We start from the raw sequence: 14,339 nt of genomic DNA, 5'->3' as shown, positions 1-14,339 counted from the left end.
GTATAGTGTAAGCAATCATTCTGCTGCCTCCCCCACTGTTGGTTACAGTAATCGAAACCATTCCACTTGCAGCTGACTGGGAAGAATCTTTTGTAAATCAAATGTAAGCCATAGCTGCACACTGACATAAATATCGGCAGGTGGGAAACAAATACAAACCACGTCACTGTGCTCAACAGACAATGTATCTGCTTTACCTGCTGTCATCTATGCTCAGGCACTGGACTGACTAAACTTTATTTAGATTAAAAATATCTTGAAAGTAATTATTAGAACTACTCTGAGATAACATACTTATATAATTTCTAAAATACCTCATTAATGCTAATCATTGACCAAGTCAGCTGAAATTCTTCCTGAAATACTTCCATAAGACAGGCAGTGTGCCAGCTAAACGGACCTGAATGAAAGGAAATTCCCCCACCTGCCAGGCTATTTCAAGACTCATTCTTTGAACATAAAGTCTAGAAGTACTCTATATTCTATAACAGTGGTTCTTAACCTGTGGGTTGTGACCCCTTTGGGGGTCATATGACCCTTTTACAGGGGCGGCATATCAGATACTAACATTACAATTCATAGCAGTAGCAAGATTACAGTTATAAAATAGCAACAAAATCATTCTATAGATGGGGTTCACCACAACATGAGGAACTGTACGAAAGGGTCAGAGCTTTAGTAAGGTTGAGAACTATTGTTCTATTGATAAATGTTTTCAGTGTTGGAGATACGTATCACCAGCCTATTATATATACACACATGTATACATATATGTGTCTCTGTGTGTGCATGTACATATATCTCCTATATATAACATTTTCGTGTCTCTGAGACAAGAAATTAAAGGTTAGTGATACAAGTACATGTAGAGTGTCAATTAGCCATAAGGAATTTTAAGACTTGTTTATGCTCAAGGATTGCATTAACATATCATAATTATGGATTTATTTCCCTTAAAATGACATTTATCCCACCCCGCCACTGTGTCTGTCTGATTGTGCATAAGTACCTTGTACACATAGAGGGTGGAGGACAATTTAAAGGAGTTGGTTTTCTCTTTCCACCATGTAGGTGCTAGGACCTGGAGATCAAATTTAGATCAGGCTTAGTGGTAAGTGCTTTTATTCACTGAGCCATCTTACTGGCCCCAATAATTTCTTTTAAAAGTGAATATTTCAGTCCCCTGCAGGAAAGCATATCTGAGAATATAAGCTTCAGCCATAAAAATGGGAAACTTATGTTAATATTATGCAACTACAACTAAGCACATTTTTATTTTACCTTTCTTTCATATATTTCTTTCAAAACATCTGCTTAAACAAATATCTTTGAGTTTCAAAAAGCATGTAACAAGGTCCCATAGACATGCTTATGTAAGGAACGCCCATGAGATTCTGAAGATTAATCTAACTGTCTTGATACATTCAATCATAAAACATCTTGGACTTGAAGGCAATAGCTTCAGGTTGAACATTTATAACAGTGAAAACAAGTTATATTTATCTGTTTTGTTGTTGTTGTTGTTTGTTTTGAGTACAGGGGATGTAACCCAGGGCTCACACATGCTAAGCAAGTACTCTATCACCAAGCTATATCACTAGCCAGAGTACTGAAAATGTCCACAGCTACTTATAAAATAAAAATGTCAGTACCAGCCAGACCCAAGTACGTGGAGTGAGCAGTGTAGAGCTGTTAACATTCACAAGAACAGGCTTTCTGGACGCTTGTGCTAAGGAACTGCTTTAAACAAATTTCAAACAGGACATCTATTATACGGATCTCACTTTGGTGACAGTGTACTACTAAGACACTTTATGAAGTTTACTTAAGAACATTAAATATTCAAATAACCTAATAAATTATATAATAGAAAACACATTTATCAATGAATTAGCTGCTCAAATGGTCTAGGAAATAAAAATATCATTATGTTTAAATACCTACTAAACTCTAAGGGCTGGAAAAGCCTTTAGTGGTTTGCTTGTACCCAGGCTGCAATCACTGTCAGAGGCTTCTTTGCAGATACCTGCAGAGATAGCCAGGCAAAACCACAAAACTTGCTATAATATCCTAGTCAAATTGTACAGGCAGGAATTAAACAATGGCTTGCAGAACCCGAGTTCATTTTCTTGGCTCTGAGAGTAATTTTGAAAACTAAAGAACACCTTTGCTGCTACATTAAAGCTCCAAATCTACAGAATAGAATCAACACTCAATTTCATGAGGGAATATATTCATTATAGCTAATAGCAGTGAAGATTTGAACAAACCAGAGGTATATGTCACTTTAATTTGAGATAGCAAAAGAAAGAACATGATTAAGCTGAACTATGCGTCGTAGACTATCACATCACATCATATATATGTCAGATTATTAAATCAATAAACAACATGTTTTCTTTTCAATATTGAAGCATAATTTGTGGGGTCTTTTAAAGTGTTTTTAGTCTTGATATCAGCACACCTTATAGACAAAATGACATATGACAGATCTACCCCCACCCCTCATTTCTTTCTATACAGTTTTACAATGATAATGTTCCAAAGCCACTAAAATACCCAATGAGATAAATGCACGCGCAGGGTGGACATCAAGCAATATTCTATCTGACACAGTGGCCAGTAATCAAACAATTACAAAATGGAAAGTACATCTTGTACACGCTGACAGAACCATTAAGTCAGGGGAGCTCTGGGCAGACGCACTGACACGGTAAGAATTACCAGAAAGCATTAATTTCAGCATTAATAAAATGGCAGTAAATAGATGGCAGCTGCCAGATGAACTCGGAAATAAGGTTACTGGCCTTGTTAAGCTCACGTCTCACTTTCTCAGGCACAAACTGATCGAGGTAGCGTCTGAAGTGAAGTGCGTCAATGGCAACGATCTCCGTGCAGCGCCGCTGCCAATCGTCCCTGCGATGGGACAGAAAGGGACAAAAATATGGAACATGTAGAAGCCTTTAAGTAAGACCCTTGCGGGAGTCATGCTGTCGACATTTTGCAGCGTTAAGATATTAAAAACAAACAAGTCCTAACATGGGGCCCAGCAAAGCAGGAGGGTGGGGAACATTACAGTTCTAGATTCAGAGGTGTGTGCACTGCAGACTGCTGAGGAGTGAGATGAAAACCAAGAGACAACAGGAGATGACACACTGTAAACAAGTACATCAGCTATAGCCAGCCTCAGAGGCTAAAGGCTCTGGGAGGAAACAAAAGGAATCCTGGTCTCTGATTTCCTCTGAATACCATAGATGTGTCTTTTTCAGATCTGTTCTAAATCACTGGTATGTAACATTACCCCATACTGTACAGGAAATAACCCTGAGAATCAAGTATTACAAAATAATATATAACATTCATATATAACCTTCTACTTACTGTGCAACTGTCAACTACAAAAACTATCTTTAAAATGATCCAGACACAAAAGCAGACAAGATATGATGCCTACAGAAATATGAAGGACTATCTAAGCTGATGAGCTTGGAAATCTATAAATTTCCAAATAGATCACCTGCATGTATTGGTAGTCAAGTAAGATTTGATACTAAAGACTAAAAACAAAACAAACAAGCAAACACACACCAACCCTCTCTGCTAGTCTGGCTAATTATGGGGAATAAGCACCCACATAGATAACTGACTCATTACAAGCACAATTGTCAGAGTCAGCTTCAGCTGTCAACCTGAGACACCTGGGAGGAGGGGCCTTCCTCACGGGGTTTATTGGTGGGCGCTGTCATCGGCGAGCAGGTGGCCCTGAGTTGAATAGGGAAGGTAGGTGAGCATGTCAGTAAGCAGAACTGCTCTATGGTCTTTTAGCTACTTTAGCTCCTGCCTCAGGCTCTTGCTTCAAATTCTAGCCTTAGCTTCCTACGATGAGATGGACTGTGAACTGTAAGTCAAATAAATAAATCCTTCCTTCCCCAAGTTTATCTGTCATGGTTTTTGTTTGCTTTTTTTAAATTACACCAACAGAGCTCAAGCAAGAACATCATATTTTATAAAATAAAAAGATACCAGAGCTTGGACTTGACATTACAAACAGTAAGACTGTGATATAGACAGAGCTGACTCTTTTTGCCAGAATCCTTTTTTCATTAAAAAGTGAAGCAAAAAGTAATTTCCTTCCCCACCGGCAAAGCCAGTTCTCTAGTGTCACTTAGTGGATGAGCAAGGATGCTAACATATGAAGTCCATTTCAAGAAGGAAAGGGACAGACAGAAGCAGCAATATTCACTGCAGGCTTTGCTGTCAACTAGTATATGGCACCGGGCCACATATTGTCTCAGCATACATTTCCCCATGTATCTGATACCATAGATAAGTCAAGGATAGCTAAATAAGCTAGTCAACAGCCCTAAACTCTATTTAGAACTCATTCTAAGTTTGGACTTGGAAGTTAACCTCTATAGCTTAGAGAAAAAGAGCTGCATTACTGTGCCCTGATGGCTTTTGCCTCAAGCTTGGATTTTTGTTATTCTCTTTGACAAGTGAAACATGGCAATATTGTTTTGCCTTCCAAAAATCTGGGATACTGACTTTTAAAATAATTTAAATGGAGTCAACACATAATGGAGGAGACAACGACCCCACTAGGTATCTTATGCCACCAAGTAAAACCTCTAGTGCTAGGAAAAATGGATTAGAGCTTGCGGAGTTACTGATTGGCTAACTGGGTCCCATAGATTCCCCGCAAACACTATAGGCGATTGCTGAGGCTATGGATTACTCTGCACAACCTGACGGTAAGGGTCTGCTGCTGAAGACAACACTTGCTTATGTCATCGAGCATGGAGAAATGGAGTGGTGCTGGAGGGCGCTCTGCACACCAGTGGAGGAGAAGGTAACCATCCCCATCACCCAGCTATAAAACCTGCGGCCGGCCTGCAGGAAATAGTGGTACACAGTGCACAAACCACTTTCTGACTGGCTCTAAGGCCCACGCGAGATGGAATCTATAGTTGACAAGAAGCTGAGACTGGATAGGTCACAGGTGCAGGATAGAACCGACTATTACTATTCTGCTAAGGGAACATGGCAATAAAAGTCAGTGCTCAACCCTATTCAGAGAAGCCTCTTTCAGTGGTTGGTAATGAACATAGAAATCCTCAACTAGACAACATGCAGTGAGGAAGAGACATCGGAACACTCAGTCCCAAATGGGGTGCCATCATTAAATCTCTCTCAAGTCTGACCCATCTATATGGAAGATGAATCAGAAAAAACTCTAAAAGCCACAGGTGATGAATAACTCCAAGGAAACAGTGCTTCCCAGACACAATGAACTCAGAGACTGTGACAACATGCACAAGACTTACACAAGGTTAAGCCACACAAAATCCCAGCAGTGAGAAGGGGAGGCAGCACGAAGTCCCAACCCTAATCAAGAAGCTCTCTGCAGCTGATGTCTGTCGGGAAGGGGTAAATCAGTTTTCTCAGTGGAGTGTTACCAGGTATGTCAGCCACTCTTCAAGAGAGTCTCTAGGCTCTATGCTCAGTAGTAGCTGACAAATAAAAAAATGGACTTCGTGGTTTTGTTCTCGGTTTTGTGGGCTTTTTGTTGTGTGTGGGTGCTGAACATGAAGTTGGGTGTGTAGGGAGGTAAGGAGAATCTAAATTTGGTGAAAGGGAAAGAATATGATCAAAATATATTGTATGAAAATAGTATTTTAGCCGGGCGTGGTAGCGCACACCTTTAATCCCAGCACTTGGGAGACAGAGGCAGGCAGATTTCTGAGTTTGAGGCCAGCCTGGTCTACAGAGTGAGTTCCAAGACAGCCAGGGCTACACAGAGAAACCCTGTCTCGAAAAACCAAGAGAAAAAGAAAACAAAAAGAAAAAGAAAAAGAAAAAGGAAAAAAAAAGGAAAAAGAAAAAGAAAAGGAAAAGGAAAAAGAAAAAGAAAAAAGAAAAAAGAAAAAAAGAGAAAATAGTATTTTAAATAAAACCCCAAAACAAAATAGTAAGTTTCTGGAAGGGGCAGAGGACAGCAGCGTCAAGCACATGCTCCTTTAGCTTCAGCCACACACTACTAAAATCAGAAACACTCACTTTTCACTCCCATCTTCATGGCTTCGGGCCCAACGATAAGTTTCAGCATAGCCTGTGTATTCACTGTACTGTTCAGTACCTGAAACAAAACGTCTATTAACACCATTGACTTCAGACTCAAACCATTCTACCCAAGGTGATCAATAAGGTGAGAGTACCATTCTCTTTCTTTCTTACCCTCATCTTCTCAAGACAGGCTCTCTCTACATAGTCCTAGCTGTCTTGGAACTCACTACATAGACCAGGTGGAGACTGTCATGCTTACTACCTCTATTCAGAACTGTACCTGCAGAATGAGGTAGGACCACCCACTCACCACCCCCAATCCCTGCTGCCAAAATGCAAAAAGAGAAATAGAAGACAAAAAGAATGGGAAGGGATAAGCAGGGTTGGAGAAATAGCTCCATGGAATAGTATGAACAGAACCCTGGGCTTAAATCCAACACAAAATATCATAAAAGTAAAATAAAATAAGATATAAAACTGTCTTCTGGGTGTCATCATCCCAAAGAATTGCTGGGAGTGGGGCAAGGAAAAGAAAAACTCATAAATAAATAAGAGTTAAGTCAAAGATGTCTCTATATATTAACAGCAGACAATGAGGAAATGAAATACCAAACATCCATTAACACAGTGACAAAAACACCAATCACCTATGCAAACTGAGCAGCAGATGTAGAAGACTAAAAGAAACAAATAGAGAAACAGAGCATTCCTTTGAAGCAGAAAACTCTATATTATTACAAGGTTAATTCTTGATTATATAAAAATACAGACCTCATGAATAACTACATCATGAATAAGCATTTGAGACGGAGGACAAACACAAACATAAAACATAAAATGAGGACATCCCTAATCTCAGCACTTAGAAGGTCGAGGCTAGACCATCAGGAGTTCCAACTGGAGCATGAGAGACTCAAAAACAAACTCAAAACGAAAACAAACCTACTCATGAGACAGCTTCACTGTATGTATTTAGCCAAAGATTTCTTGAACTGGATAGAAAAAAAGCAGTGACCACAAGACTTATAAATGAAACAAAAACTATACTGGATCAAAATTCAAGTTACTGTCAATAAAACATTTTTAGGAAAAGCAGGCTTAGAGGAAAGATACTCACATGACAGGTATCTGACAAGGACTTATTCCAGAATATTGAAGAAGTCTCAAACACTAATCATAAAAACAAGCAGGTGCTAAGGGGGTTTAGAGATAGACTCCTTTCCAGCATGTATAAGGCCCCATGTTTAGACCCCAGCTAAGAAAAATAACACGAAATAAGTAAAACACAACTCAATTTACAAAAATGGGCAGAAATCATGAATGTATACCTCATATGGAAAGTACGAAGTTGGCAAACATCTTATGAAATAATGCTTAACATTATCAGTCATTAGCAATCACATTAAAACCAGAGTGAGATACCATAATAAATCTCAATGTATGGCTGAAACAGAAATGGCCACAAGAGAAGCCATGTGTTAATTCTTGTTGGAAAGCAGAGGCAGGTGAATTTTTGTGAGTTGCCGGCCAGCCAGAGTTACAAGATGAGACCTTGTCTCAAACCACAACAAAAACCCAAACAAACACAAGCAACCAAGCAAACAATGAAAAGGTTACACCAAGGGCTGATAAGGAAATAGGATAAGCAGAAATCTCGCACTACTGGTGAAACACATGGCACAATAATTTTGAAAAGTCTGGTATTTCTTATAAATTAAACATGAACAGTTTGAGCTGGAAATGTCACATGTAGGTTTTTACCGATAGAAAACAAAGATGTATACCAATAAGAATTGTACAGTAGGGGCAACAGTGATCAAGAGCATTGCCTGTTTTTCCAGAGGACTCAAAGTCAATTCCTAACCCTCACACAGCACCTCAAAACCCCAGTTCTAGGGGATCCGATGCCCTCTCCTGGCCACTGCAAGCTCAGGCATACAAGTGGCATACAGGCATAGATGTAGGCAAAGTACCCAAACACATGAAATAAAAATAACGTAAAGAATTGCTCAGAGGAATGTTCATAGCAGGCTTACTCACAAGAGCTACGCATCAGTCACAGGGAAACCAAAGAAACAGAAGCAATCAGATTCACTGCAAGGACTTGGCTCACACAACTCTGGGGCTAAATAAACAGCTTTAGCAAGCTGGCAGTGCCACTGTCCAGAAGAGGATTTCTTCTGGGAAGCTTCTCTCTTAACTGACTGAACTAGACCCTCACAGAACGAGGCAAATAACGTCCCTTCTTAAGTCTTAACTAAACTACTGTGGACTTTTAATCACATCTACAAATTATCTTTATAGGAACATATGAATTCAGTGTTTGATTACACAGAGGCTGTGGCTGAGCTGACACAAGCCCATAATAAACTTAAAATTAAGCCTGGCATAGTGTCTCATGAAGAAGCTGGGGATCACCACAAATTTGAGGCTACTTAGCCCACAGTGAGACTCTTTCTGAAAACAAATAGACACTCGAAGGTAAACAGTCCAAAAGTAAATGACCAGGACAATACAAACCCAGTGGGGCTTCCACAGAGCAGCAGATGCTACTCAGGATAAAGCCCAGAGCCAGGGAGCTCACACAGAGGGGTGTGGATCCTAGTTAGCACAAAGCACAAAGCCGCTACACACCCCAAACCCTCAGTAGGTGGACTCACTGATCTTTAGGAAATACATGATAAAATATTTAGGAGTAAAGGGGACTAATGTCTTTAATATACTCTTAAATATCGAGGAAAAGAAAATGGAGAGGAAAAGAGGTACGCTGGTAAATTTTTACAGATATGAAGCTGGGTGTGGTGACACACACCTGCAATGCTAACTCAGGAAGTTGAAACATAAGGATCCTGAATTCAAGGACAGCCTGAGTTACAAAGTAAGACCCTAAAATTCAATATGTTTTTCTTGTGATAACTCAGTAAGTTTGGAGTTTCTTCAAAATACATTATATGCATGCAAAAAGGCATATGAATGTAACATTATGAAAATTACTCTATTTTTAGTATATGATTTATAATTTCCCATAATAAAGGTTAAGTACTGCAGTTTCTAATGTATTGTTTAGCATACCACCTGTCAAAATAATTTTAAAGTAATTTATATCTTAGTTCCCATAAATTTACTTTGAATTTTTTTATGCTACAAACCAAGAAAACAAGTCTAATGTCCTTGACATTTCTTGTTCAGACCTGTAAGTATAGCTGGATGCTCTTGTATGTTCACATGCACAGAGCACACACAAAGCAAATGAAACAGAAAGCACCACACTAACTGAAGTTAAAATAGTAAGTTCAGAAGTACTCTACAGGGACACACAATGGACTCTTTAGACGCTCACACTCACAGCCAGGCAGCGGCTCTGAAGGCAGAGGCAAAGACACTGCTGGGAGTTTGCGAGCAGCCTTGATGACACATAAGACAATGTCTCAGAAAAGAAAGCCACATCTTCACAGATAGCACAGTGTGGTAAAAAGCACCAACTGACATTAGGAAACATGGGACCCACAGGTGAATCCTTACTGGTCATGTGACCCTGGCTAACCATCATCTGAAACTCAGGGTTATTAATAGTGCTCACTTTTTTTTTAATCCCATGAATCACTTAGAAAACTAAGTAAGACAAATGAAAACTCCTTCCAAACCATGTCAATGACCTTAACTTTGCAAAGCAGTAGAGCAAACAAATCGTCTACAGGAATGCCCCTGATGATGCTTTCTGTCTAGAAGTAGACAAGTCTCCCCTTTCCTGTTCATAACAGCAAAAGGCTGCCTACTATAACCTTGCAATTATGCAAACATATGTTTTGTCTTTTAAAAGCAAAATAGCTGAAAACTATAAAATAACAATTGTTAAGTTTCCACCTAAAATGAAACAGACTATTAGGCCAAATATCCTTCACTTAAGGAAAAATCCCGTCAAGAGTTCATGGCAGCTCTCTCCCCGCCGCATCTGGGTTCTAGGAAGATGGCGAAGGTCACTGAGCGTTACGATGTGACTTAGGAATAAATGTGAGATAAAATGAGAAAACGGCGAGAAGAAAACTCAAGAAACAGGAACAAATTATGGAGGTTGGAGAAGAATTAATTAGTGATTATGCTTCTAAGCTTGGGGTGACGATTGCAGTCCTAGACTAAGGTCGGGATGACTTGGCATTGTTTTGTCTTCAGGACTTAAGAAGACAATTCCCTGGCAGTCACAGAGTTAAACAATTAACAAGCATTCGATTTGAAGCTATGGAAAGATATGACGATGCTATACAACTGTATGATCGAATTTTGCAAGAAGATCCAACTAACACTGCTGCCAGAAAGCGTAAGATTGCCATTCAAAAAGCCCAGGGGAAAAACGTGGAGGCCACTGGAGAGCTGGATGAGTATCTGGAACAGTTTGCTGGAGACCAAGAAGCCCGGCATGAACCTGCAGAACTTTGTATCAATGAACATGACTATGCCAAAGTAGCCGTTTGCTTAGAGGAGCTGATGATGACAAATCCACATAACCACGTATACTGTCAACAGTATGTAGAAATCAAATACACCCAAGGTGGACTTGAAAACGTCGAGGTTTCAAGAAAGTATTTTGCACAGGCACTGAACCTAAACAATAGAAACATGAGAGCTCTGTTTGGCCTTTACATGTCTGCAAATCATACTGCTTCTAATCCAAAAGCAAGTGCAAAAATGAAAAAGGCAACATCAAATATGCTAGTTAGGTTGCTAATCAAAAACAGGGCTTATCAGTTTGCAGGCTGAAGTAAGAAGGAAACCAAATACTCTCTTAAGGCAGTTGAAGACGTGTTGGAGACACGACAGATCACTCAGTCTTAAGGTTTCAGGAACCCTTTGACATTAGATTTCCAAACTACACAGCTGAACTTCTAGGCCTGTGACTTAATTTACTAAATGCCTAGTGCTATTTGTATTCTAATTTTCTCTGAAGAGGTCATTATAAAGAATGTTTAACTAAACCTCAGCTTGCCTTGTACTGCTAGTAAGCAGGAAGATGGAGATAGTCCATGGAACAGAGATTTAAGACCTATTGATTGTATATTCATCCTTGTATATCACCCCCACACCTAATTAAATAAACTGTGGTTTATTGAGTTCATGGCAGTATTAGAGTATTATACTTAGTCAGAAGTGTTTCTACTTTCTCTTACTATTAACACAAGTTTATAGTGAATTGGGGAACATATTAGGAAACTAACAAATTCTACTTTTGTCAGTCAGTGGGCTGTACTCTGGGACAGGCAGTTTACACAAATGCCACCTATTCTACTCCATTTAGCATCCCTCACAGTTGTGACCATGGAATAGATGCAACACCACCCTTGCCCTCAGCCTTCAGTTAGTAAATATTTTGTAAAGATAACCGGCATAAAAACATTGATCTCTAAACACTCAAGAAAACTCCAATTGAACTCAGATCTCTCCAATAGTCTGGAGTCACTTAGCAATGGGTTGTTTCTGTAGCAGTGGTGGCCCTCACTTTCTATCTCACAAAGATGGCATAGAATGGTTTACTTCTGATTATTCTATTCTGCTGACCAACGATATCCAGTTGAGCAGACAGTCATGATGATCTGCCTCACTGCTGGGGGCGGGGGGGGGGGGTCCTTAGGTAAATTAACTATTCCTCTGCTAACCAAGTTTCATCTGTAGGTATGTGTAGACATCTATCTGTTTTATGTGCTCAACAAACAGAACCAAGAGGAGAACCCTGTAAGAGATCCTTAACACTCGATACTGAAGCTGTATTCTAGATGTTTCATTCTTTTAGTCCATCTGTACTGGAACTCATAGCTACTACAGGGTGAATCACTGCAAACAGAAATAACACTGTCTGAACAAAAGTATCTGCCTGGTTGCAGGACCTGTTTCATATTCATTTAAAAGTCTGATAGCAACCAGATGTCCCACAATGATGACAAATTTAATTTATTTCCAATTTCTCCAAACTCTTCTACAGATTCAGGCAGCACAGTCACAGCCATTAAGTCACCGAGCTTAGCCGCATCACTGAAGGAACGGAATTGATCAGGCAGATAAATTACAGTGCACGGTTAAGAGTCTCCTAAGAAGGGAGCTGGCAGAAGTCCAGATACCAAGTAGATGATGAAATGGTCATTTCCATTAAGGGAACATCACATCACAGATATTAATTAGGAAGCACTGTAATAAAGTTAAGTGCATGTGGGAAAAAATGCTGAGTTAAAAGTCACCCCAAATGTCCTTAGCTTGAGGTCATCACAAATCTGAAGGGAAGTCACAAATCTACAATTTTCCATTCATTTTACAATAGCTTCAGGTAAGTCAGAGGTCACTGACGATTCCTGAGTGGTCCTTTTGTAGGTTGGGGACAAGCTATCTTAAGCATCAGAAAGGTAGAGGCAAGAGGGAGAGAGACAGAGAGACCATGCTAATGTTTTCCTTCTAATATAGCCAGGAAAAGGTATATCCCTTACTTACTGTAACATTAATGGCAGATAAGATTCTTTTCCTACCATAAGAGAATGAAATGAGTTTACCGTAAGTAAATGAAAGAAACTAGCTTTGGATTTAAATGCCCAGCAGTTTACCAAGGTTTATTAATCAAGTTTTTAATTAAACTATTTATTTACTTTATATCCCGATCACAACTCCCCACCTCTTTTTAAAGTATATAAATTCTTCTCCAAAACTGATGGGCTATTTTGTCCTTAGTTTTCAATTTAAATCCTATAAAAATTTAAAAAATTTTTAAAAAATTATTATCAATATATGTATATATATGATAGGAACAGTATCAGCCTCCATGTCCAGAGTTCATGAAAAGAGCGTAAGGCAAGGTTAGTTTACCAACAACAGGCACTCAGCAGTCCTTCCCTCAGTTTCCCTTCTGTGATCTGTGCATACCCACCTTCCCCAGTAACTTCCCAATTTCATCCATTTTATGTACCTACATGGTAATCAGCAACTACAGAGACAAGCAGTACAGGAGCAGAGGCAATGCTGAGAATGAAGGGCTCTACCTTTCCAATTCAATCAATTGTGGAAACAACTTCAGAATTCTAGAAGAAATTCTTCATGTTATTAACTTGAAATAACAATCTAAGGATCTAAGAAGAAATTCTTTTGCAGAGGTTCTAATCTTAATTTCTCATATAAACTAACTTAATTGTGTTGTGTACCTCCCCTCACTAAACCATCAGATCATGTAGGTAAGAATGTCTATCTGATGTAAAGTCATTCGGCCAAGAAGAAAGATAACTTTAAAACAGTAACTACTGTAGAAGACAGCAATCCAGCAGTCACCAGGGAAGATGCAGGAATATTGAAGTTCCTTCAAAGTCCCATTTTTCGGAGAATAATCATTAGGCCTATCCTCTGGGGAGATCTCATGCAAAGGCTGTCTTGACTTCACAAACCTGGAGCTTGCCCAGTGTAGAAAGCCTGGTCTCCAAGCTTTAGAGGAAGATAGCATGGATCCCTACTTACCACAGAGACTGCTAAGAACGGGGTCACCACATGGTGCAAGTAATAGATTATCCAAAATATCCAAGGAACGATGACAACAAGGAGTTTAGAAAAGTTCTAGCATATTTCTGAGAATGCAGAACACCGTGTGATACAAATGCCCAAAAAAACCAGAGAAAGCCTTCAACTTTCCCCACTGCCCAACCTTGAATCTTTGGGAGCAGGAAGTTAAGGCTAAATGGAAGGGTGATGATGCCAAGCATGCACGCACACAGAGCACCCCAGCAACGCAGGAAACGTACTTATTCCAGTCACTTAAGAAATCTGCATGATCATTAGCTAACCACTAGTAAAGTGAACAGGAACCTTAGTGACGACATTCAACAAGCAGTACAGACTCCACAGAGCTTGTTTAGAGAAGAAGTGAAGTAAACAATATAGGCCGACGACAAAAACTCTAATGGGGGAATTCCACTTCTAGGGTCACTGTATTATTTAAAGTGTTCAGATCTCATCATTAACTACAACACAATCATAGTCTCATGTAAAGAATAAGACAGTTGCCCCATATGCAGGAATGAAGTAGTCAACAGTAAACCAATGCTGGACTCGGTATAAAAACACAAGTCAGTTATTTTAAATATGTTGAAAGAACTGAAAAGAAAAGAAAAGAAAAGAAAAGGAAAGGAAAGAAAAGAAGAGAAACCAAACCCCATGTCTTAGTACTAACGGAAAGTAAGTATGTATGTATGTAAGTAAACATGGGACCCTAATCCTCACACAGATATATTAGGGCTGCAAGATGGCTCTGGGGGTAA

At 39.4% G+C, this 14,339-nt stretch overlaps 1 protein-coding gene and 1 pseudogene across 5 annotated transcripts in view; one reads left to right on the top strand and one right to left on the bottom strand.

Annotated features, from left to right (window-relative positions):
* The window catches only part of Parg (poly (ADP-ribose) glycohydrolase), a 96,785-nt gene that overhangs the window by 20,949 nt on the left and 61,497 nt on the right, over nucleotides 1–14,339 (bottom strand). For all 5 annotated transcript variants that reach the window (XM_030247822.1, XM_030247823.1, NM_001374221.1 and 2 more), the window contains 2 exons: nucleotides 6,058–6,136; nucleotides 2,808–2,916 (listed from right to left, as the gene is read on the bottom strand). In XM_030247822.1, the coding sequence (XP_030103682.1) occupies nucleotides 2,808–2,916; nucleotides 6,058–6,136 (188 nt within the window). The remainder of the gene's footprint in view (nucleotides 1–2,807; nucleotides 2,917–6,057; nucleotides 6,137–14,339) is intronic.
* Gm7707 (predicted gene 7707) lies at nucleotides 9,999–11,175 on the top strand (annotated as a pseudogene).

The sequence above is a fragment of the Mus musculus genome, chromosome 14 (assembly GCF_000001635.26).
Source record: "Mus musculus strain C57BL/6J chromosome 14, GRCm38.p6 C57BL/6J".
NCBI classification, from domain to species: domain Eukaryota; kingdom Metazoa; phylum Chordata; class Mammalia; order Rodentia; family Muridae; genus Mus; species Mus musculus.
The sequence above is the reverse complement of the archived record's forward strand: the minus strand, read 5'-3'. Positions and strand labels throughout refer to the sequence as shown.